This window comes from Typopeltis vanoorti, chromosome 11, assembly GCF_054136105.1.
Source record: "Typopeltis vanoorti isolate ZY-2024b chromosome 11, IOZ_Tvanoo_1.0, whole genome shotgun sequence".
NCBI classification, from domain to species: Eukaryota; Metazoa; Arthropoda; class Arachnida; order Uropygi; family Thelyphonidae; genus Typopeltis; species Typopeltis vanoorti.
In genome coordinates this window covers 47658900-47685573 of record NC_143559.1, presented here as the reverse complement: position 1 = coordinate 47685573, position 26674 = coordinate 47658900, and the positions used below count along the sequence as shown (strand labels likewise).

General features: G+C 35.3%; 1 protein-coding gene across 1 annotated transcript; it reads right to left on the bottom strand.

The window, feature by feature from the left end:
- Positions 1-3936: 3936 nt before the first annotated feature.
- Positions 3937-26674, bottom strand: LOC150101539 (cytochrome P450 2J5-like). Its single transcript, XM_090400726.1, has 8 exons — positions 26398-26674; positions 22029-22156; positions 10784-10890; positions 10063-10364; positions 8689-8804; positions 6466-6718; positions 5796-5983; positions 3937-4409 (listed from the first exon to the last, which is right to left on the bottom strand). The coding sequence occupies exons 1-8, from the start codon at positions 26607-26609 to the stop codon at positions 4231-4233; spliced, it is 1485 nt and encodes a 494-aa protein (XP_090256852.1). The 5' UTR covers positions 26610-26674; the 3' UTR covers positions 3937-4230.

Here is a 26674-nt window from a genome sequence, read left to right as displayed (position 1 = left end):
TTTAATAATCCTGAACTGTCAGCTGTCACGCTGCCTTTTTATCTCGTTGGCAACACTTTACCGCACAAATGGCGCTAAATTTAAATCTTGCGTGAATTTTGGGACACCCTGTAGATAATGAATAACAGAGGGGATAATGTACATCCTTGTCTCACACCAGATTTAACATTAAACCATCTTCCTGTACTTCTTCAATTCTAACTGCCGACTTACAACTCAAATACAGACTAAGTATTGCTTAATATAATGAATAGCTTCTCTCTTGGCACCTTGTCATATGCCTTTTCCAGATCAACAAAACTTAAATACAGATCTTTGTTATATTACCATGCTTTCTCGACTATTTGTCATAAAGTGAAGATCTCATCCTGACAGCCTCTATTTGGCCTCAATCCAACTTGTTCTTCACCAAGCTTTTCTTCCACAATTCTTCTCAACCTTTCTCAAGTATACTTGCATAGATCTTGCAGGAACACTCAGTAGGGAAATACCTCTGTAATTCTCATATTCAGTTTTATTTCCCTTTTTATATATGGGTACTATTAGAGCTCTACTCCAATCATCGGGAATTCGTCCCTCTGTCCAGGCTTTCTGAACTATGCAGTGCAGCCACTGTAAGACTTTTATACCACCAAATTTCAGCATTTCTGGTCGAATATCGTCTACTCCTGCTGCCTTTTCACATTTCAAGCCTTTGATGGCTTTTTTCTACTTCAAGTATGGATATATATTCCTAATTGTATGCCTGTTGTGTGTTTTTTACCACTGTGCTATCACTGCTTGTTTCATTTAGCAATTTTTCGAAGTAATTACTCCATACTTCAAGGATATCTTTTTCTCCTGTTTTCATGTAACCTTTATCATCTCTAACTCCTTTTACAGCACTCAGTTTCTCCATTTCTAAGCTTCTTCAACAACCTCATAATGTATATATAAACACTGAAAGAATTTACAAGTTAATTTTAAATGTACTTCAGAAAATAAAAGTTTTAAATAGAAATTACGAAGTCCAAAGTAGTCCAGTCACATAAGTGACTTTGAGAGGCTTCTTGATTAATTTCAATAATAAAAACACGATTATCCTCCTTGATGGTGACTCTTTCGTCATTGAGTTTTGTATCTAAGCTACTGTTGTGCAGTTTCTAGCTAGCCAGTTCAATAGGTAAGTGCCACACTAAGAGATACTCTTGTCCTCCACGTAGTTAGAGTTTTGCGTAGGGCTGGGTTGGTACTTCACTAAATAAAAATATTTAAAAATGAGAAGCTTCAAACGGAAAATTCATAAGACAGAAATAACGGATTTCGACCAGGATAGGATAAAGGTAAGAAAATAGGAATCTCGGCCATAGTGAAGTTCATCCGGGAATTTCAATTGTTTATTTTTGCTAGAAAGACAGAAAAGTATTTTCTTTGTGGATACAGATGCCAAATACGCCGTGAAGGTAATGTTCTCCAAAAGGTGGCTGAGGTAATGAGGATGAAAAAGGATTTCTTCCAGTTTCTCTAGCTAAAAGTTCTCGAAAGCTGCCAAGAATCTGGCTATTTGTCTTTCAACGTATCTATAAAATATATATTAAGAAATAAAATAACTTAAGTGGATGACAAAGTTGAATAATTCGACTATATTAGGCGGATATAGTCAAAGGCCTGTGAGAGCAGATTAAGGCAATATTTCAGAGGCACCTTTGACGAATACGGATTCAATATCGCAGCTGATCATTAAGTATCTTGGTTGAAAGGATAAACTTCTTACTTTATCTAGAAAATTCTCCTAGGAAAAAAAAAAAAAAAACATCGAAAGACCCACTTCCTCCGCTGGCCCACCATGGAGTATACCATATTAATTGCACCTGTAAGCTACCTTATATAGGGGAAACAGGATGCGCAATTCCTATCAGACAGAAGGAACATAAACAATGCATTAAATATAATAACTATGGTGAATATCACCTTTCTGATCATGCCCTGAACACTTTACATAGAACTGACTGGAAAAGCACCAGTTGTTTACATCACAAAACATGGTATGAACGTATATTTAAGGAAGCCTGTGAGATTCTTATCAACCACACTAATCTTAACAATAATGATGGTCTAAAAATATCAAGCATATGGAAGGCACATATTCTACACACTGAGCCTTTCTCCTTAAGAGGTAACTATAAGCAGGACTATAGATAATCCAGAATCTTAAATCTAACAATTCTTATGTTAAATTAGAACATCATTGTTACTTTAAAACTATCTATATTAAAGAATGTTTCTCTGATGTTATTTTAAACAGAATATAGCTTTGATGTAGTTTCTAATTAATTAATTATTTACTTCTTATTTTAATTATTATATTATATTATATTTTCACTAGCGGTCATGCTAGTAGAATGACGTTGATCAAATCATTGTCTCTTTAGCATACTGTGTGAAATGTAACTCAGCTTGTCTTTGTATATTTGTGTATACTCCAGATGATGACCTTAATATGAAGGTCGAAACGTAGGGAAATTAAAATAGTTATTTATTACACGGAAGTAAAGTCCGTAATTTCTAAAATGAATACTGATCAGCGTGTAACACTAAAAGAAAGGATAATCTAAAAAAATCTAAGCAATTTAGAATATCGACGTTTGGACCTGAATACAATACGTTATCTGGTTATTTATCAAAAATAAACAATTTACATTCCTTTTCCGGATAAACTTTACTATGGAAATAGAAATGGAAAACAAACTAGCTTTCATAAACGTTTTGCTCTCCTTTTCTAGTTCAGATCAACTAATTATGTATATTTCAAGTCTTTCTTCTCTGGACGATAGATATAACCACAGTCGGCTTAACATAAATACTTCTTAAAATGACTAGAATTAGAAAAGTCTTTAACATCATTCATATTGCATGCTCTAAACCACATGAGGTAAGGCAAGAATTAAAAATACATCAATCGTTTCATGCATTTATTGCACTAAGTGAAATCAAGATTTGTGGAATTATATATGACATAGTACAGCATAACGTAGAACGTAGAACGTTACTCTTTCAAGAGGGTGAAGCTCAAGGTTTTATATACTCACCCATGTTTGATAGGAATACAATGAAGGGGAATATTTATGAGCTTTTTTTTTTGCTCGCGCTGTAAAGGCATGAAAGTAACAAATTTTCAGTTGAAAGTAAAATGGCTTTAGTTTTTTTTGGGTTTATAGAGGTCATTCTCACTATAATTAGCGGCTTGTTGTTCATTAGGGTGGGTAGTCGTTTTCATGAAGAACTTATTGCTAGAGAGAGAAAGTAGGAGTGCATATATGGAATATTTGTATCCCAATGTATCTGGGAGTTTTTAACTAAACATGGGGCGTTGAGAATGATACATAGACATTTATTTTGCACTCTATGCAATTTAAGTAGGAGTCTTCTTAAGTAAACTCACAATTGGGATGTGACTGCAGGCTAGAGAAGTATATGTAATTATAGGACAAATCATCCACGGATATAGCAGTAATTTGATTTCTTGTTTTTAATTTGCTGTTTTTATTTATTAGGGGATAGAGTTGTGCAACAGCTGATGCCTTTGCACATGTGATCTTGATATGGTGGTTGAATTTTAATTTTTTGTCTAGCAGTACTCCGCGGTATTTGGCTTCTGTTTGCCATGCCATTTTGGTATTAAAGAGTAAGAAACCCCGTTTGGATTTAAATGGTAAGTAATTCTTTGGGAGATGCCAATCTTCTAGTGAAGAGCACAGCTATACTCTTCTGTGGGTTTACTCGTAAGCTCCACTTTGCAAACCAGTGCTTTAGTTTTAGAATGTTTGTTGGAGTCTTTTGACTACTAGATGTGGTTGAAGCGATCTCGCTAATACTACCGTATCGTTCTTTGGACTCCTTGGAGGTGTTACGTAATAATAATAATACATAAGGAATACATACATAGATATACGTACGGTGATTGCAAAAATGAAAATATTTAATTCCGATTTAAATAATCCTAATAAAGTACGATATTATGTATACAGGATAATATCGACTAATGATAACTCATTTCGCAACTGACTCATTATTAAACTGATTATATGCAACCTAGAAATAAACTATTGAGCGTTGTTGGTCATTCATAACTTGAACAGTTACAATGACCACAGAATTCACTTAAGTATAAAGTTTAAAATTTAGATTATTTGTGCACATTCTTGTATTTAAATTTCATTCACAGGTTCCTTATTGATCACGCACTGGCTGTTATCTTGGTATGAAGCACAGATTCTGTTTTATAGGCATATGGAAAGAATGCAACTGATCGACGTTCAGATTTGGTTTTCCACCGTTAGGCGATTTCACCACAAACTGTTGTAATATTGAGGATGCGTACATGAAGATACTCATATAGGCAGCAGCTTCCCCAGGACAATTTCGTTTTCCTATAAAATAAAGGGAGAAACAATCAACATTTATTATATTTCCTGATCTTTCATTTCAGGATAAAGGACAAAAAATGTCAACCAGGAAAAAAGTATCCTCTCCTCTTCCATAGTCATACATATCGGGGTGGGGGGGGATTGAACACGAAAAATTAAACAAATAATATATGACAGCTGTAAAACAGTAAAATGATGAATAGTATGCAAAGGGCAATATTTAGCTGATGAGTGATTTTCTTCACAGTGCTTGTTGGTCAATCTCCTCCCTTAAACCTTACAACTAATATGGAGGATACAATTTTCGAGTTTGTCACTTTCATTTCTGCTCACACTAAAATAATATATTTTAAAATTAGGCAAAATTATTGAGATCATTATGGTATTTCCTTCATCGGAGACGTTAAATTTTTTCTTCAACAAAATGATAATTGAAAATTGAGAACGAAGTATGCGTTTTGATGGCGCATTTCATGGTCAAAGTTTCCTACATAGCGATAATAAAATAAAGTGGAGAGCAGACATCACATTTCTTTGCTTCGTTGGCGATTTAAAGATTTTAACAGAGTCCAAGTGGATCGAACTGTGGTCGAACAGTTCAGGCTTCGTGGATAAGGACATGTTTGCCAGATTTTTCTATATAGCAGGATAAATAACAAATCTCTTCGAAAAAACACCTTGTCTATCTTTTTCATATTTCAGTGTTAATTATTCTATGTTTGCATTCTCTTCTTGAGTATGTCATCATATGACAAAGCTCCGGTTCTCTAATGACTTCAGTAAAAGATTGCAAATATTTCGAATCTAGCCATTCAGTAATAGGCAATTTTGAGCCGGGTGTTCGTGTTTAGCCATTGTTCGCCGTAGGCGAAAATATTTTTGACTCTTAAAATTTCCGTTTTAGTCGTCCTTCTCTGACACAAAGTTTTCAGACAATAATATTCGTGAAACACTTTAGCAACGCAAGATTACTCTAATTTTATCCAATACTCTTCATTCTATACATCTTAATTCAGACGTATATTCATAATCATCGATATATCTCGGAATTAAGATAAACATGAACTAAAAGTTTGCCGGAAAAGTTTGCAATCATGATTTCTTTCTCGAATTTAGTCAAAAATAAATCAGTGACACGATTTCTCTTTCTGTGATTCTTCGAATGCTTGCACGCAGACACGCATACACACGTGCCTTTTGTGTGTGTGTTTTTAAAATAAATATTTATTTTTAAATTATTTTAAAAAACAAATTTGAAAACCGAACATCAAACTTTCTCTATTACATATATAGAAAACCTTGATTAGACAAGTTTAACATAAATTATCACAGACATAAATCCTTTGATAAGATAATCAACTAAAGTATAGAAAAGTTGTTAAAATGTACCTAAACTAAATGCTAAGTAAGCATCTGACTTAAGAAGTGAATTTTTATCTTCGTTAAGAAACCTTTCAGGACGGTATTCAGTGGGATTTTCAAACATTACGGGATCCATGTGAACACCATACATGAGTGGAACCAAAATTGTTCCTTTTGGAATAAAATGATCTCCAATTATCGTATCTGCAGAAGTACTAGAAGAAAAAAGAAAAAGAAAAAAAAGTTAATTTTAAAATCACTAACTTTATTTTACTCGATGTTTATTTAGTTCATTTGCATTATTTAATATTATGCTGTTAAGTTTCTATTCTGTGAGATAAACATTTATTGTTTAGATAAAAGTCAGGAGAAAAAGACTGGGAAAAGAGAGACGGAGAGAGAGAGATCCAGCCGTATTCATTGCTTTCATAGAAGGCGGAAGAAGTTACTATTTTAATCCTTCATCAGGAAATCAAATATGCATTAAACACATTGTCTCTTTAGTTTTATTCACTCTACGGTCAGTTTCTAAATAAATATTTTATTCTTATGATTCATTTGAAGGTTTATATACTTTCAAATAACTTTAACTAGATTCTTGAAATTTCCTGCAAGTTTATAAAACAAATGAGAGAATAATTGTTGCAACTCAATAGAATAGCAAAAGTAGAGTAAGAAAATTAAATATCATACTCACTATCGGACTTCTCCGATGTCAGTAAAAGCCAAACGGATAGTTTCTCTGATAGCGGCAACTGTATAAGGCATTGATTTCTGATCTTCCCAGCCAATATCTCTTGATTTACCTGTCACACTATCTATTTCCTTCTGAATGCGTTCCTGGATTTTGGGATTATCAGCCATTCTAAGAAAAAACCACTCAAGGACAATTGTCGGTCCTGCTGCTCCTGTTAATAATAAACCTTTTGCATTTCCCTTGAGCGATGCAACTGAAATAAAAAAAAAAATACGTGTAATTGAAATATTCTCTTATACAAATTAATACACATAACTATTGATATTATAATCCTTTGATTTTCGTAGATAAATAAAAAATTCTGGCCATGAATGCTACACAAATAACACTAATAGCAGTTTGGTTTCTCTCCAGTAAAATAGCAAATGTCAGCCGTCTTTTTATTCTCAGATTAATTTAATTTAAATATTTATTTAAATTACTAATTATTTATTAAAAATTAGTATGTATTTAATATTGAGTTAGATATGGGTAGGAATAAAATAAGAATTATTGTATTTTACTTTATTGACTTGAAGGAGCAAATTTAACACAGAAAGGAGGACTACGCAGAAGAAAATTTAAAGATAATCACTCGCTATTTCCAATCACGATAGAATCCGCAATTCTTGTATGAGAGCTCAGAATAGTGCGAAAGACCTTTCTATTGCTGCTATTTATATAGCAGCAATAGAAAGATCTTTCTATATAGCAGCAATAGAAATGATCTTTCTATTGCTTCTATTTATATAGCAGCAATAGAAAGATCCCGCTGTCAACGAGCAGATAATACTGCGAGATATAACACTAAAATGGACAGTGTTGATGTCTAAATTCGATCCCAGACATGGAAAGAGAAACACCAGAGGAAACCAAAGAGACAATGGGAAGGATGAGATTAAAGAGATGGATGGAATTCAGCGGCATAAGAAAATTCAAGATATGAATGAATTGAGGATTGTCGTGGGTGGCTCAGACCGGCAGTGTAGAGAAAATGGCTGCAGCTGAAGATCATGCTGAAAAATAGATAAAGGCAAAGACAAACAGAAAGTGACATTTCTGGTGTTCCACCTTACTGCAGTTTTCTATTAAAATTTATATTTTTTACACTTTCCCAATCAAATCATTATATCATATTCCTGAGCACAACTAAAAACTGTACATATCAGAAATAAAGCTTGCTTATGATAGAAGATGTACAGATATAGCACTTATTGTTTTCATAAGAAAAGAGGTAATTTTTAAGCGCACGTAAAAGCAACTATAATTTTGAATGAGTAAAAGTTTGAATATTAAAAGAAAAATCTATTTAATACTTCACAGAGACTGCAAACAGTAATATGAGTAAAAATGTAAGATGAAATAAAATTAGGTAGCATTTTTATTTCTTTCACGCAAAATAAAATAAATTAAAACTAATTACTCGTGTCCTTGATATATATCCCCTGCAATATAAAGCATTTAGTAGGGGAACACGTATGCGAGTTTTGATATTCGAGCTGCTGTGGTTACTGAAGATAATTTATTTAATTGCAATGAAAAATAAATAACTCCGACTTCAGTTGTTAGCTTACATGTCTATATCTGTCCACTTCTTTGTTTTTTTTTTTTAAAGAGAGTCACAGAAGCCAAGTCCATATTCATCGAACTGATTAGTCCACGCTTACTTCAAACATCTACCAATGTAAGAATCTTTGCGTAGCATCTCAACTGATAAGTAACTGTGTGCGTATATGGGCGGTAGATGATTCATAAGCAACTAGTTTCAAAATCGTCGATTCTTTGAAAACTGTGATGTGATATCTACAGTAGCATAGTAAGGTCATGAAAGGTGATAAACAACAAAGAAATAATATTTTTAAATAATAAACATGTAAACTTTTCAGTTGATTTTGTGACTCATTATCGTAATTTTGGTCACCTATCACTTCTGATGAAATGGTTACTCTACTTCCTTTCTGATAAAGCAAACAACAACAACAACAAAAAAAAGAAACACAGAAAGCATTTTTCTATGAAGGCTTAATAAGAATAAATATTGTAATTACTCAAAACAGAATGAATCTGTTTACAAGAAATAAACGGAATCCGTAATAATTCAGTAAATAAAATTTAAAATAATGAATATTAATTCTAGTTGTAAATGAGCTTTATTGTAAATTAAATAAACATTATTAGTATTACCGGTGAGAGATGTATCCACTTTTCCAGAACGCTTTTCCATTTCATCTAGATACAGACTTAAGAAATCTTCACTCGTTCTACTCCCGGGGTTTACTCTTCGTTCCTCTACTTCTTTTCTGTAATCAATTGTACTCTTAATTAATAATTTGTTTAATCCAAATAATAATTCTGTAGTATTTGTCTATCTATAGTTAGAAACCTCGATGTCCTTAACTTACATACTATTCTTGCACACTTTAACAACATAAATACAATGAATGTTTGATTACTTAACATTAGAAGAATGTTCCCATTGTTTTTAGCTTTATAGTTTATAGCTGACCAGGAATCATGCAATCTTATTATGTAGGAAACTTAATTTAAGTATGTCACAACTTATTCACTTGGTTACTTTAGATTACGGAAAATTTCATGCTAATCAACATAATGTATCTCTTAAATGAAACTACAGGTGAGTTCAAAATTTTGCAGATTTTTCTGTTAAATTTTACTTCGTAAAAATGGAATAAATTTTTTTATTCATTCTAAATAACACTATTATGTAGCGTTTTTTTTTTTCTTATTGGCATTTGCGGTTATATTATAATTTTAGATGTTTACTCTGCTGACTGGTATTATTTTTCACAACGCTGTTGTAATATTATCATAAATGATACAGTTATCAATTTACGAAGTCGTTTTGGTAAATAAAAATTACTGGACTTTAGATACATAGAAACGGACGTTATCTGGGAGAAAAATCATATTAAAATGTCTACATTTTTAGTTTTCCTTATTTATGAGCAAAACATGACTATTTAACTGGTAACCGAAAACTGGACGGACAATGATATTATTTTTATTTTAAAATACCTCGAAATAAAACCAGATTGTGTGTGTGTGTGTGTGTGTATTCATGCACCTAATAGTTAACGGTAAGTTTAATGAAACTGTATAAAATCGTCTTAAAAATAGGAGAACGGAAATTTTGATAGTCAAATAGTTACTACTGTACTACAAAACGTCTATTAGATGAATTATAAATTGAATAGGATTGTTAAAATCAGTCTAGAAAGGTAAGATGAATTCGCACATTGGCTTAAGATAAACTATCATATCTGCTTCATTCCTCAGTTAAATCATCTATCATGCAGCTGGTCTTCAAAGATAAATCAGTGGTTGTATCAAAACCATCAAGGGGATTTCGTCTGGTTGCTTCTTACTTAGAGTAGTATAGGAAACATCTGGGGCGTATCCAACGTCCACTTGCCACCCTCATATGAGTAATTGGTTAGCTTTGGAAGCAAATCATCTATAAGCTGCGTTTTCAGTATATATAATAAGTGTTGAAAGTTTTAAAAAATAACAAAGTTATGAATTTAACATATTACTTACGCTATCAAGTCGCCATATATTTGAAAAAGGTGTCTATCTTTATCAAATTTCATCCATCCTAAAAATATGAATATCTTTAGGAGCAAAGGGAAGGAAATCAGCAATCCAACTTCACCAGAGTATCTCAATGTGGCATCCGCAATTTGAATTAAAGTAGGCCAAAATGGATCATCATAAGGTATCCTCTTTCCGAATATCATCAGCCAGACAGTGTTAAGATTAGCTTTGCTTAAGTAATCATTATAAGAACATGGTTTTCCATTGAATTTGTGAATTAATTCCAAGAGTTCATGGATGTCTTCCTAAAAGTAAAGATTCATTTGTAATAATATTTCAGTGTGCATTTATAGAAAAGGAATTTTATTAAGTACTCAAGTAGCATTTATAATTGAGAAGTATATTACATACTGTATGAAGAATTCATAATTTGTTTTGGAAGCTTCGAGTTATGTTTTAAGAGTGAAAGAAGACTTTTGCTGTTCTTCGAATGATACAAAGATTGATGCTTTGATAACTTTCGAACAAAGATAGACTCTTTATAGATATATTAAGAAGATTTCATTTTTTTTGTTGTAGACGTATCAAGATTAAAATATCCTCCTACGAATAATTATTAAAAATCAAATACAAATATTTAGTTATTATTATTAAAACAAATGTATTATTTTCACAATTAATATTAAAAAGTAATTAATAAATTATGGTCACGTTATTTACTCACCTGAACTTCTCTGTAAAATGTAGACTTCCCTAAACCAATATTTTTCATTAGATGCACAGAAATTTTTCTTTGCTCCTCCCACTCCTTTCCGTTTTTTGTGGGAAACCCTTAACAAATAAGAAATAAATAAAAAGTATTGCCTTACTCTAATTTTAGTCGGTGCATATAATAAGTATTTAATAAATTGCTAGAGTTCTTGGTGATTGGTTCAGTGGACTACGCCTACGTCATTTAATTATTTAATTAGTGTGTGTTGTTATTATTATTATTATTATTATTATTATTCTTAGTAGTAGTATTAGTAGTAGTAGGAGTATTAAGTAGTACTAAGAGAGACCTCCACCGATGAGTCCCTAACTCATCGAGGAGGTCTTTCTTTCATTATTATTATTACACACTGAACCAGAACCCATAAAACTCACTGAGACTACAAAATAGTATTACAGCATTCTAAACGAAACAATAGTAAACGACGAAATCAGAAAAACAGACTGGATGCAGATAGCATCCTTAGACTCTGCCGAAGCTGTATATAATAATCGTAAACTTGCATTTAATAAAATACACCCCCAAATAAAACAGAATCCATGGATAACAGACAACATACTAACAGACATACAAAGAAAAGACGCCCTATGAAAAGCTGGACAATATACACAGAACCACTGCCTCAGACACAATAAAACACAGCTTTGCTTGCGACCCCAAATCCCTCAAACAGTTGGCAAACAACTTTAATCTGCAATTCGGGATCTCCATCCAAAAACTACAAGAAACAACCTTTCCTCACACAAACGAACATTCTTCACTAGGTCCACGAGCAATCCAGTCGATGTGGTTCCTCACAGTAACAAAAAAAGAACTATTACTGGCAATTCAACAAATTAAACCTAACAAAGGAACGGGGATAGACAGAATCAGACAAAAATACATCAAGAAACACTCAACCAACTTATGTCCAGTTATACAAAAAAACACCCCATACAAACACATGGAAAAAGAAACATTATAAGTAATTACAGACTCATTGCCACATTGTCAGTAATCAACCAAATCATGCAGCTCATCGTGCATTGCAAACTCTCCATATACGTCGAAAAATTTCAAATCATACCCAAAAGACAATATGGCTTTCAAAAAAAATAAAGGAACAGCAACACTCCTGGAAGATTTCACAGACCTAATAAACGCTGCATTGAATAAAAACAGAATAACATTAGTTGTATTCATTGATCAAACAAAAGCATCTGACACACTAACACACAAAACCTTGTTAACGAAACTAACGCATATCGGAATCGGTGTCGTCTACTCCAGTGGTTTAAAACATACATGAAAAATATGAAGCATATCACACGTATAGGATCAGCGTACAGCAAAGAGGTACCAGTTACCTGCGGAGTACCGCAAGGAGCTCTCATATCGCCCATTCTATTTAAGATATACACACACAACATAAGCCATCTTCCCCTAAAAAGTAAAATCTTCCAGTACCCAGACGACACGGCCATAGTATCCATTCAAAACAACACAAATATGCAACACGATATCAATCAAATTACTAACTGCTTAATTGAAAACGGCATATATATATATATATATATATATATATATATATATATATATATATATATAACCTGCGAAAACAAAGCTAATGATATTCAAAAAACCCCAAACCCTGCCCATAGAAAATAAATATCTCACTATCTGACATTCACCCTCTTATACACAAAGCGCTGAACCTAAAACCACAACCATTATACAGGTGAAAATAACACGATATCTCGGACTTCACTTCGATGCTGATCAAAGAAGTTGTAAAGCTTAGGATAATAGCAAGCAAACTATACCGATTAAAAGACACAGCCCCCGACACATAAAAATACTAATCTATAAAGCATTATGTGAAAACTTTTTAAGATATGCAATCACATCATATTATACATTCTGCGAAGTGAGCACGCACGCACGCACGCGCGCGCACACGCACACACACACACACACACACACACACACACACACACACACACACACACACACACACACACACACACACACAGAATGGAAACAAATATAGACGTTCCTGATGACGATTGATTTGCAACTAATGAAATCGAGTCAATATTAAGATCGATGGATCCATGGAAAAGTCCTGGAGAAGACGGAATAAGCAACGACATACTCTTAACAGCGTTTCTCGAATTCCCCGAATTCATAACAACAGTTTACAACAAATGCCTAAAAAGAGGACGATTTCCTTCAATATGGAAACACTCAAAAATTATACGAAATGTGAGCGAAACATCTGATGAAATTAACAAATACAGACCAATTAGCCGCATAAACGTTGCTGGTAAGGTACTAGAAAAACTTATAATATACCGAATAATGCGCCACGTCTACTCAAGAAACTTATTAAGCAGCAATCAATACGCATTAAGCTCTAAGTCCAGCAGAGTAGACGCAATTATGGAAGTGAAAGAGTTTCAGAACACAGTCTACAGCAAAAAAAAAAAGGCGTGCTGCTGATTTCACTTGATGTACGAGGAGCCATCGATGCTGCTTGGTGGCCAGCCATAATCAATCAATTAATAGATTTAATATGCCCTAAAAACTTACTCTAACTTACAAAAAAGTATTTTTCAGACAGAAAAGCAACTGTGACACTAAAAACTACAATTGAAAAGAACAAAGTCAAACGAGGCTGTCCGCAAGGTTCCTGTTTTTGGCCAGGTGTCTGGAACATCCAGTTCGAGTCGCTATTAAGACTTCCTGTCACTACTGAAACAAAAGTCACAGCCTTCGCCGATGATAATGATTCGGGGACGCGACGGATTACAGTTAGAAGTAACGGCCAATGAAGAACTCTTTAAAATTGCAGAGTGGGCACGCGAGAAAAAAAGTAACCTTCAATAGCACCAAGTCTAAAGTGCTTCATATCTCACGAAAAAAAAATCAAAACAACCTGTAACGGTCTTTCTAAACGGAGAAGTTCTCGAGGTAGCCAGTGAGCTAAAATACCTGCGAGTAACAATAGACGAAAATTCACCTTCAATAAGCACATCTCATATGTTGCCGAAAGAAGCTTACAAATAGTAAACCTCTTAGTTAAGTCGGCAAGGATAAAATTCTTGGCCATTAGGGGGATTAGGTCAACGACGCTGAAACGATATATACCGGTGCTATACTACCACTGATATGTTATGCTGCACCTGCCTGGAAACATACACTAAAATCAAAGATAAACCGACAAAAACTAAACAGAGTTCAACGCCTTATAGCCACACACATAATTAAAGGATACAGGACAATATCTTTCGAGGCATCTTGCGTTATTGCAGCTCTAACACCGATCTGCATGAAAATACAAGAATTATCTCTTATATATGACGTCACTTCCGGAAGATATATCGAATGTTACAAAATCGATACAAATTGCTACGAACGTCCGCTTCACTTGAGTAAGTGTCCTTACCCAACAAAGAAAATAAATATTAAGGAGAAGGAAAGCTCTGAAAGTGATGAATTCCAAATATACACTGACGGAAGCAAAACCGAAAGGAACGCCGGTTGTTCGTTCACTGCATACAACAGACAGTCCAATATACAAGAACACTGTTCTAGACTGCATCTTCTCTGTTCCAACAACCAAGCAGAACAACTTGCTATAGTTCAGTCACTCACATATCTCCAGGAATGTGAACTCAACACCTCTCAGCAAATGCCAGCAACAATTTACAGCGATAGTAGAAGCACTATAGACGGCACAAAAAACCAGAACAACCATATTGCATTGATAGAATAGACAAAAAATTTAGTTCGAAATCTCACTCTAGAGGGATGGGAAATCAAATTCTGCTGGGTGAAAGCGCATACTGGAATAGCAGGAAACGAGAGAGCGGATCAGTTGGCAAAAGAAGCAGCTAGAAACGAACGGCTAGAAACAAGTTACCAGAAATTCTCGAAATCTGCAATAAAAACACTTGCAGAAGAGAAAAGCCTACAGATGTGGGAAGAAGAATGGAAAACATCAAAAAATGGATCAACAACAAAAGAATTCTTTCCTAGCATCAGCAACAGACTCCGGCTGAAGAGACACATCATTTCTTCATGTTTAACCACGCTACTAACGGGACACGGAAAACTAAGACACCACTTACACAGATTCCATATCCTGGAATCACCATCGTGCATTTGCAGTTCACACCTTCAACAGACTGTTGACCACATAACTTACGACTGTCAGCTATTGGACTCCATCCGGATGCTCCTAATACAGCACGTCATCGCTTACGGAGACAAGTGGTCAATGTCAAGACAGAGACTTATCGAAAAGTATTACATAGAATTAATTAAATTTGCTAATAAAATCAACTTATAAAAATCTAATTGTAAATATGAAAATTGATACAAAAATATAAAAATAAATGTTAATCAGTATTTATAAGCTACATGTAATATAAGCATTGTAATGCAATGGAGCATGTAGGAATAAATGACCTCCTGGTAGGGTTACTATTGGGAGGAAAACGCAAAACACACACACACACACACGCGCGCACGCACACACGCGCACACGCACACACGCGCACACGCACACGCACACGCACGCACGCACACGCACGCACACGCGCACACGCACACACACACACACACACCTCTCAGAAAACACCACTACAAGAACACAAACAAACACACCATGTCCAAATTCAACTCTAGTTGCAAAAAAAAAAGTCAAACTGTGTAATAGCAGCTGAATCCTTCCAAGCACGTACCAACAAACAATAAAATCAACACCTCGCTTGCGACCAGTAGGGAAACATAATCACGAAACCGCCGCAGTCTATTATCTTCCTTAGATAAACTCTGCAAAGTTTCAAGGAAGAAATCAGAAATGCCTTCCAAATTATTATTATTATATTAGTTATTTACTAAAAAAACATTCTATATAATCATCACTGTTAATATTAGAAGATGTGTTGTAAATGCATAATACAGAGGCAAAGAGTGTTATTAATTGAAATCCAATGTAGAAAAATTTTGTAAAATTATACTCAAGATAACTATTGTACATATATGTGTAAATATTCTAGCAATTAATAAAAATATTATTTATGGAGTATTTTTTAAAAAAAAATATTATTTTTATTAACACTATTAACACTCGAGATCCCTAACCTCATCAGTTTCTTCTAGCCTAATCCCACCAATATAATGCTATATTGGATATGTAATTGTGTCGAAGTGAATGACTTTGCATTCACTGACATTGAAGTGACACCCATTTTCCCATGCCCACAATTACAGCCTATTCAAATCATTCTGCAAAGACTGCATATCAGCAGCATTCCTGATTACCCTACCTACCTACATTTGCATCATCAGCAAATAACTGTATATCACTTGTCAAATATTTCCCAATATCATTAATGTAGAGATTGAATAACAGTGGACCAAGCACTGATCCTTGTGGTACACCACTTATTTTTATTTTTTTATTTTTTTATTAATCTTTGTACTGTTTATGGGCAGTACTATCTTACATCACATCCAGACATTTCGTCCAGACTGGATATAGGCCTAAGCCATTACAAGTGTTTCACGCTATGCCTGTTCGAGTTATCATAGTAGTCATTCTCTGGTGGCAACGCCATGCCCTCCAGTGTGCCCTTTAGGGCCCTCAAGGAAAGAACTTTTATATCCTTGTGCTTAAGCCCAAGCTGTTTTAAGTCCTTATAACTATCTGCACTCCAAACACCATATAAAGAGATGGTGGCGCTGGTAAACCTCAGAGTAGCCCCATGCTCCTCCCGTATCTTACTAACTAGATCTGGGTTATTTGTATAATGATTTACTTTATTATTATGGCTATAGGCTTGTGGGCGCCCTGTTCCCACCACCTGGGCATCAACTACCCAAACATCACCACCTCCTTTAATCACTAAGTCTGGCTTACGCAAACCCGCAGAGGTCCTATAATGTGGTTCTACCGCAGTCTCCCAACCTTTGTTCTTAAAACGGTTGTTCAAAATGGAGACCACAGCATCATGTCTCCTCACGCGGACCCCATGGTTGCGGAAGCAACACTGGTCTATATGAGACAATGTCTCACAGTAGTCGTCACTACCCCATGGGTAGTGCCGACTATAGCTCGAGTAGACAGGGCATTGGTCCTCGTCCTGATAAGGTCAATATACCTGAACCCAAGGAGGGGTCTGCTACCATCCCTTACCCAATCATGCTGGAGAGGCAATTGATATGACTCTTTTAAAGGAGCACCATCTACAGAACAGTGCAACAGAGATGCCCATCTTTTGTGTTCTGCGGGTGCTGACTCGATTCAAGTACCTTGATAATGGGACCAGCTTTCAGCCCTCCCTTAAGTCCTTGTATTAATGGGCTATAGAAAATCTCTCTGCAGATGGGGAAAGAAGATAGGTCAAACTGCGCGATTCTTGATAGCCGCAGGCGTGGGATCAACCATGTAAGTGATGGAACCCCAAATCGACCATCTTTCACCCTCGCATGGTAATATGCAGTAGGCTGAACGGATAGCTCTGTACATTCGGGACAGTACCGAGATATATGTCCTACCAAGCACCAACTTGTGGTAAAAGCGAGGTAGGATATAGTAGGAAAGGAGAAACAGTCTTTGCTGGGGCAAAGCCTGTCCTATCCCAGCTTCTAGGATAGAAGGGACATAAGACCCTCCCTTTGGGGTGAACATGATACCGAGGTATCTCCACTCTTCCAGGATGGTCAAAGCATGCAATGGCCTCCCGTGCAGGGAAAAACCCATATAGTCTCGACCTTAAGCTTCGTGTCACGACCAGAGGGGACAAGAGCTAAAGAGCAGGACTTCTCTACATTAATAGAAACTCTTCGAATAGAGAAGAAGTCTAATGCCCCGTCAAGATGTTCTTGCAAGCCTATCTTAGTAGAGTCTACCAGAATAAGATCGTCTGCAAAGGCCATAGCATTAAAGGAAGAAGCGCCTATATTGCTGGCAAGAGAATGAAGAAACTCATCTATGACGCAGTTAAAGAAAAGGGGAGATAGAGGATCACCCTGGCGAACACCCCACACTGCGGGAATAGAAGTCGCACGGGACCCTGTAGTGATAGTGATGGAGCTACCCACGTATAGCTCCATAACATAGGAAAGAAAAGGTTCTGGAGATCCAGCAGTAGACAATGCTCGAAGGAGAGCAGGAAGGGAGACGCTATCAAAAGGCTTTTGGAGGTCCAGCGAAGCCATATATATATATATATATATATATATGGCGTCGCTGGACCTACAATATATATATATATATATATATATATATATATAGGCTTAAGGTGGCGTCGGGAATCAGAGAGAAGAGAAGAAAGAAGATATATATTCTCGGCACAGCCGCCATCCGAAGGGACAAAAGCTCTCTGTCTATAATCGTGCTGTATATGTTGCTGAAGTCGTTTAACTAATATTTTATGATAGAGCCTAAGTAACAGAGGAGAGATGGTAATAGGTCTAAAGTCTGATGCACAGCTTGAAGTTCCTTTCTTCAGAATGAAGATAGTTCTTGAAGCACGTAAGTATGGTGGTATTACTTTACTGGAAAGAAGAATGTCCACTACGTCTTGAAGAATCTTCAACGACACCTTCCGAAGCCTAGACGGAGGAAAGTCATCAGGTCCGGTGGCAGAGAAATTGGATGGAAGAGCTATTTTAATCTCCTGGATGGAGGGAGGCTGGTATATTTGAAGAGTAGAAATGGACCTCAATATCGTAGGTTGGTAATCATAATCAGGGAAGTGTGGAAGTGGAGCAGAAAAGACTGCACTCCAGAATTTGACAAAATCATCATGTAAGTCTGCTAGATGTATGTGGGGGGGAGCATCGTCAAGGATATTTTTGGCACATTGCCCTTTATTCTTTTTATGGAGGGCCTGCATAGCTGCATAGGCCCTCTTCCTCTGCTTCGTATTTCACAAAGTCATTGTAGAATGAGACGTAGACTCATTCTACAATGAGTTTTTCATGTTGACGAGGCATGAGACCTTGCAGACTCAGATCCCCTGTATACCACTTTTTGATATTTGTCAGTCAGCCCTCCTCTTATCGATGCTAATACTTTGTAACCTAAACCCAATTTCTCCAATTTATGCAGCAAGTTGCCATGCTGTATTCTGTCAGAATCCTTAGCAAAATCCAAAAGTCATGGTGTATTCATTCCCCTTGTCTAGTTCAATGGTAACATTTTGTAGAATGTAAGCAAGTTGCTAACACATTATATTGCCTTAGTAAACCCATGCTGTTCATTAAAAAGCAGATATTCACTGTCAACCCATTTCTGAATGCCTGCCCAATTTTTTCAAAATCTTCACCACCACTCCTGAGATACTACTTGGTTGATAGTTGGATACATGGGTCTTTGCACCACCGTTGTGAAATGGAATTACCATGCATTCCTTCCATTCCTGCAGGATCTTCCCTGTTCTGAGACCCATTTTAAACATCCTAGTTAAAGGAATGGCCAGTTCAGCTGAACACTCTTTTAGCACACGTACTAATATTCCATCAGTCCCTATTGCTGAATTCTTCTTCAGTTTGTTCAATAGCTCTAATACCTCGGCTTCATACACCTGCGTTTCATCGTCTAGTGAAGAGGTGACAGTGAGCTCAACGTTGCGTTCACCAGGTTGATAGTTTTTAACCAAATGCACTCATTAACTGAACAAATTCTTCTGCATCTGCACATAATATACGTTGTATAAACAATTATTTTTGTGATTATTATTATTATTTTAAAAAATGTTATGACGTGCAAATATCTGTTATGCACAATCCTGTTCATGTAATGTATTATAAATATTAAAAATATTAAAATTAAAATTTTATGTATGTATGTAATTTATCTGAGAAATAATAAAATGTTAAAAAAAGAGGAAAAACCTCCAGGGAGCCAAGGACTCATCAAGGGAGGCCACATACTACACACATCAGCTATCAAACGTATACCTGAATTCATTTACACTCACAACATACAATGGAAATCCATTCAAAATCTAGCCTTCATCCCTTCTTAGGAGCCTTGATTCTCAGCTTCCATTCATGCCCTCTTGTCCTTTCTCCACTTTCCATAAAACAGGAAATATTCCATTAATTGAAATTCTGTATATCATTTTTAATTCTCTATATTACATTTATCCCTCTCCTTTGCACTCTCTTCAATATATGTGAATCAAAACCTGCGCACAATAGTCCACGTAATATCTTATCAAGGCTTTGTAAAGAGAAAAAAATAACATCGTTATCTTTAGATGTGAACATTCGTTCCAGCATTGCAATTATCTTTTGAGTTGTATTTGCAGTCTTTTCCACATGGCCCCTTGCCTCATCAGTTTCTTCAAGCATAATCGCAATAATACGACAATGGATACCTAGATATTCGCCAAAGTGCATGACTTTACATTTAATGACAATGAACTGAGATCCATTTCCTCATGATCACAATTCCAGCCTATTCAAATCATTCTGCAAGCACTGCATATCCTCCTCAGAATTCGTGATTACGCTACCTATTTTTACATCATCAGCAAATAGCTGTATGCCGCTTGTGAAATCCTACTCAATATCATTAATGTAAAGAATGAATTACAGTTGACCAAGCAATGATGCTTGTGGTACACCACTGGTTTAGCCTTAAATATTTGCAGACGCACATCCCTATATACCACTTTTTGATATCTGCAGTCCACCATCCTCTTATCTACGCTAATATTTTATAACCCAAACCCATATTTTCCAATTTATTGAACGGTCTACCATGCTGTATTCTGTCAAAACTTTTGCAAAATTCAAACGTATCCTGGTGTATCCATTCTCCTTGTCTAATTGAATGGTATCATTGTTATAAAATGTGAGCAAGTTGCTAAAAAATGACCTTCCCTTAGTAAACCCATGTTTTTTATTGCAAAGTAGACATTCACCTACCACTCATTTTGAATGCGGTTCCTGACAAAGTTTTCCAAAATCTTCACCACCACTCCAGAGATACTAATTAGTCGTCGATAGTTGATACATCAGTCTTTGCATCATCTTTGTGCAATGGAATTATTATACATTCTTTCTGTTCCTGGGGAAATTTTGCTTTTCTGAAACTCATATTAAACAGCCTGGTCATAGGAATGGCCAGTTCAGCTGAACATTCTTTTAGTACACTTGATGATATCCCGTCAGTGATTATTGATGAATTCTTATTCAATTTGTACACCAGGTCTAATACCTCCTAATTTTATTACAAATTAATTCTCGTAGGATTATATGGACTAAAAACATAGTGTGTGTGAAAGCAAAATTATCACGTGCTCCGTAACCTACACATTAATGTTTTCATGGAAACTACACATTATGTTAAAGTTGTTACACCACTATTTATAAAGTATATGCTCAGAATTTTAACTAATTATCTAAAGAAAGGCAAGATAACTGTTGATGCATTCGAATCTCCAATAAAACAAATCTACTCATGGAATGAAATTAACCTTAACCGTATTATGAAGTAGTTACTGAAAATTTCTATGAAGCAAAACAAGGGAAAGGGACATTCTGAGTACGTGGTTTCCTGTTGTCTTCCTTGTCCTACAGTAGATATTTATGTCCGCAGATTGTATATATATATATATATAATGTGTGTGTGTGTGTGTGTGTGTGTGTGTGTGTGTGTGTGTGTGTGTGTGTGTGTGTGTGTGTGTGTGTGTGTTCACAGTCAGCTATCTACCAGGAATGCCGTTGATGAGACATTTATCTAGTGACCACTCAATAAAGAAAGTAGCAGAAAACAGTGTTTTCTGAGTTAATTTAGATTTATGTTACGGTTGGACTAAGCTTAGTTAAAAACAAAGGTGTTTTAAAGAAACGTTACCATTTACCCTTCTAGAATTTTTATTATTTTCTAATATAAATAAGTTAGATATAAGTAAGTCAGTTACGTTCAGACAATAAACATGTCTGTCTGAATGTAACTGACTGTCGTGCAACAACACCATGTTAACTTCGCTCTCTGAACAATGAGAGAAAAGTGAGAAATATTGCCATTGAAAAGTGTGACCAATTACTACAAGAAACCTTGACCTATTAAATGCATTAATTAGGAGTTATTTAGTCATTCATGAACATAAAAAGCAAAACTAAAACTGTGTTAGTTTTGCGTTTTAATGTTAATATAAGTCTAGACTTTTTATGTAAATTTAGTACGTACCAAATCCATGTTGCATTATTGCCTCGTGATTTGCAGGTGGACGATTTAAGCAGTTTGGGTGTGGTAAGAATTCTCTCATTGCTTTGTAATCACAGAGTATCACAAAACGCTGTTGTCCGAGACAAATGCTAAGGAACAAACAAAATATACAGTATATGTACAATATATCATTACTGTACATATGTACAGTATATCCCATTATGCTAAATGGGCATGCGACTCCTAATGAAGTCGCATGCCCATTTAGGATATTGGGATATTATTATTTTACCGGTTGAACCAAAAAAAAGCTGAGATAACCCTTTTTACTTACTTATATGTAAAGAAGTTTCAGCCTCCTGTATTCAGACAATCCGCAAAGGCTCTGTCCGCAAACGGGATTCAGTAGATCGTTTACACTTTTACCCATTGTAAATATTGGCAACAAAAGTTATAAATTATTTATAGAATGGTATCTATAAAAGGTTTGTCTATATCTCTGTCCTAAAAACGTTAGTTCACATTTCATGCACGCAAAACAGATGAAACTCAGCAAAAAAAAAAAAGTACCCCATGACGAACGACAATGTTCAGTTACATTGCCATAACCAATTACAACCACTGATGACGTCTAAGTGCTGTTTTCTCAGCTCCTACCCTGACGAGCCTTCTCACAATTTAAAAATCACTGGAATGCTAAGAATGTGACCCGCTGCTCCATCTGTAAGTTTGTTTAAAGGGCTCAGTGGTGACGTATTTGAGACAACATACCAGAGGGCTATTAATGGAATAGGATACGATGATTAGTCGTCGAAACGCCTCCTCTTTATGATGTATTAGAATGTTGTGTGTTTATTTAAATTAGGGGATATTGTTTTAAATAATGTTTTACATCTACGAAATGAAGCCTATTGGCTCTTTATTTTAAATAATTGTGTTTAATTTTTGGAATCACGCGAAGCCAGCAAAAACTTAGGGGATGATGTAGCTGGAATAATTACATAAAAGATAATATGGGTGATATTGCTATTCCTTGGGTGTGTAACGCACACCTATTACATTTTTAATATACGCCCGTGTATTACTGATCACTATCCTTAGTATTTCCCATAATGTAAAACACATAACCTAGCGGACATGTATGATGTTATACATTATGGGGGGAGCACTACCCAGACCGGTTTCGATCTTTGTTGAGATCTGGGTCTGGTTCCCACTGACGAGAATGTTGGATTCAATATCCATTTAATTTCTATAAATTTGCATCGCCGAAGTGAAGCTTTTGGCTCTTTATTTCAGTGTATATATATATATATATATATATATATATATATATATATATATATATATATATATATATATATATATATTCTAGTATTGTGATTATATATATATATATATATATATAATACTAGAATCGCGGTTGAAATATTCAAACTGTCCTTATTATTTCATCTGTAAAGTTTTATATAAAAGAAGAGATTGCATGAAAGAAAGGAGCAATGCAAATGATGTGTACTCTGAAGTGAGCATATAATTGTTAATAATTAATACTTATTATAATTCAAAGCAGAATCTCACAGCAGAAGAGGTCCATTTAGAAATAAAATCGCTAAAATAGAGCAAGGCTGCTGGTGATGATGATAAAATTCGACCCGAAATGCTAAAAGCCTTAAATCGAGACGGTGTTCTCTGGCTGACTCGAGTGTGTCAGGCTGCTTGAGTATCTGGGCGAGCACCAAACCAATGGCAGACAGGCATAATAATACCAGTCTTCAAGAAGGGAGACCAGAGAGATTGCAGCAATTGTCGTGGCATCTCTCTGCTCAGGCTGCCTGGGAAAGTATATGCTAGGTGCTTGGAAAGAAGGTGCAGGGGCATAGTTGAGTCAAAGTTCCAGTCAGAACAATGTGGCTTTCGTCCTGGAAAGCAGAACTGAACAAATCTTTACTTTAAGGTAAGTTTTTGAGAAATCTTGGGAATATGCCAAGAACGTCTACACATATTTTGTGGACTTGGAGAAGGCATATGACCGGGTTCCTCGTGATAAGTTTTGGCAAGTAGTACAGGAGTATGGACTGGATGGCCAACTATTAGTTGCCATCAAGTCCCTATATGAATGCCCCGGGATTTGTGTCAGGGTAAACAGCACAAAGTCTGAACCTCTCATAGTCTCCGTTTGCCTCTGCCAAGGGTGTGATCTCTCACCCCTCCTTTTCATAATATTTATGGACTGGATTGATAGGCACAGCCGAGACAGTGAGTGTGTCAGAATTGGAAGATGTAGCATTGGATGTCTGCTGTTTGCAGATGACCTAGTTCTGCTTAGCTCTTCCACAGATGACCGCCAGCGGACCCTGGAGAGGTTTGTAGCTGTTTGTGCAGACGCCGGAGTGAAGATCAGTGTGGCCAAAACTGAAACATTTGTGGTCTCAAGACAACCATCCCAGTGCACTCAAAATGTGAGTGGAGTCCCACTGAGGTAGGCAGAGTAACTTAAATACCTTGGGTCCATATTCATGAGTGATGGAAATTGGGACGAAGAGCTAGATACTCGGATTGGCTCAGCAAGCGCAATATTGCGGGAGCTTGGCCGTTCGGTTGTATTGAAGCGGGAATTAAGCCACACGGCAAAGCTGGCTGTCTTCAATACAGTCTACGTCCCCATCGTCACCTATGATCACGCGAGTTGGGTAATGACCGAAAGAATGCGGACACAAATCCAAGCGTTGAAATGAGGTTCCTTCGAGGGGTTCTGGGGCTGACAAGACTCGATAGTGTCAGAAGCTCTGCAATTCGGGAAAACCTCAATTCTCAACCGTTGTTTCTCCCTGTTCAGAGATCACAGTTACGTTGGTAGGGGCACTTGGTCAGAATGCCACAAGAAAGCCTCTCCCCTGCAGGCCCACAAAGGGAGGCCACGGAAGGCCAAGGATTCACTGGATAGATTATATCCGAAACTTTGGGTGGACACGTTTGGGAGTCCCACCAAAACACCTAAGCTCGGTGGCCGAGGATCGTTGGAAGTTCCTCTTGCAGCCGCTTTCCCCACAACCCAGTAAGGAAAGGTGGTCTTGAAGATGAATGAATGAGAATGAATAAATGATACAAAGCGGAATTCGTTTACGATGAAAAGGTTTTCTCACTATACAAACTAAACACTTTTCAGATGAATCTAAACTAGCAAATGAAGTGTGTGAAGGTTTACGAAAATGCTAAACATAGATTTTTCATAATTCAGAGAAAGGAGAAAAGAATGAGAGGAATGTTGCTTGACTGTTATTAGTCGTTTCAAAGAGTTATACGAACAGGTGTTTAAAGTCCCTTTAAAGCTTATATTTGTTATTAATACTTCTTCATTTTCTGTTTTATTTGATTTATTTCTACTTTATTCATTGTTTTTTTTACTTAAGAACACTATTTTTATATTACATTTCATTTTTTATTGAGATATTTTTCATTTTTATTTCATTTTATACTGTATGTATTAATTTCAATTAATAAAATTAAACACTTTTTGATAAATATACTTAAATACTTATTACTGAATAATTTTTACGGAAAATCAATAGAATTTCTTGAATACTGTTGTTTATATCTTTTTTTTTTTTTTTAAATATCGTTTATCTTTAATTGAACAGTTATGTTTTTCTGAATATCATGCAACAATACTTAACAAAGCGTTTGCTTTGTGATATTTCTAACAAATATCTTTGTTATATGTCTTGGGAAAGAAATCCGTAAATTCCTTTTATGGATTTATGGAAATCCATAAATTCCTCTCTTTCACAGTTCAATCTTATCAATCAGTGATAAATAGATTCAAATTAAGAAATAAGCGTTTTTTTTTCTTATTTCAAACCGTAACTTTTATTACAAAGTAAAAGAAATTAATCTTCTACAAACGATGTTTTATTTATTTGTTTATCGCCTTGTGAATTTCTTAATCCCTTAGGTTTTCACTAAATGAAACCACTCAATCAGAATCTTGTGATTCGTATATTAATTGTTACCATTTATAAAATTGATAATTAGGAATTGTTTTAAAAATGACTACGTTCAAATTTATAATTGCAATACTTAGTTATAAATATAAAACATTTATGAACATTATGATGTATAAATCTTATTAAATATTTCTGTTATTGAAAAAAAAAACGGAACTGCAAAAGTCAAATTTAAACTCTTGGGAATAAAATAACGTAAAACATATTATTGCGGTATAATATTCCTTTTCGGTTTATATGGATATCATTATAAAAATGAACTTAATATTTATTTCATCTTTTTTAAAGTAAAAACTCATTTCTATTGTTACAAATGAGATGTCATTTGGTTTCACAATAATGTAAATTTTCACAATAAAATGTGAACTTCTAAGCAATATTACCTGAACACGTTTCCGTATTTCTTGGATAGCTCATAAAATTTCAAATGAGACTCTTTACCAAATAAAAAGATATTTCCTAAAAACGGAAGTCCTGGTGGACCTGGAGGTAACCTTTTCGGATTTCTTGATTTTTTCCATATGAACAGCACTAGAAGACTTATTACAATTGACAGCAATAATTGCTGAGTTGAGAGTATTGTTTCATAAAACATGCTTACATTGAGTGTGACTTCTCACTAGTACAACATGGAAACGAAATTGCTCTAACACTTTAAAA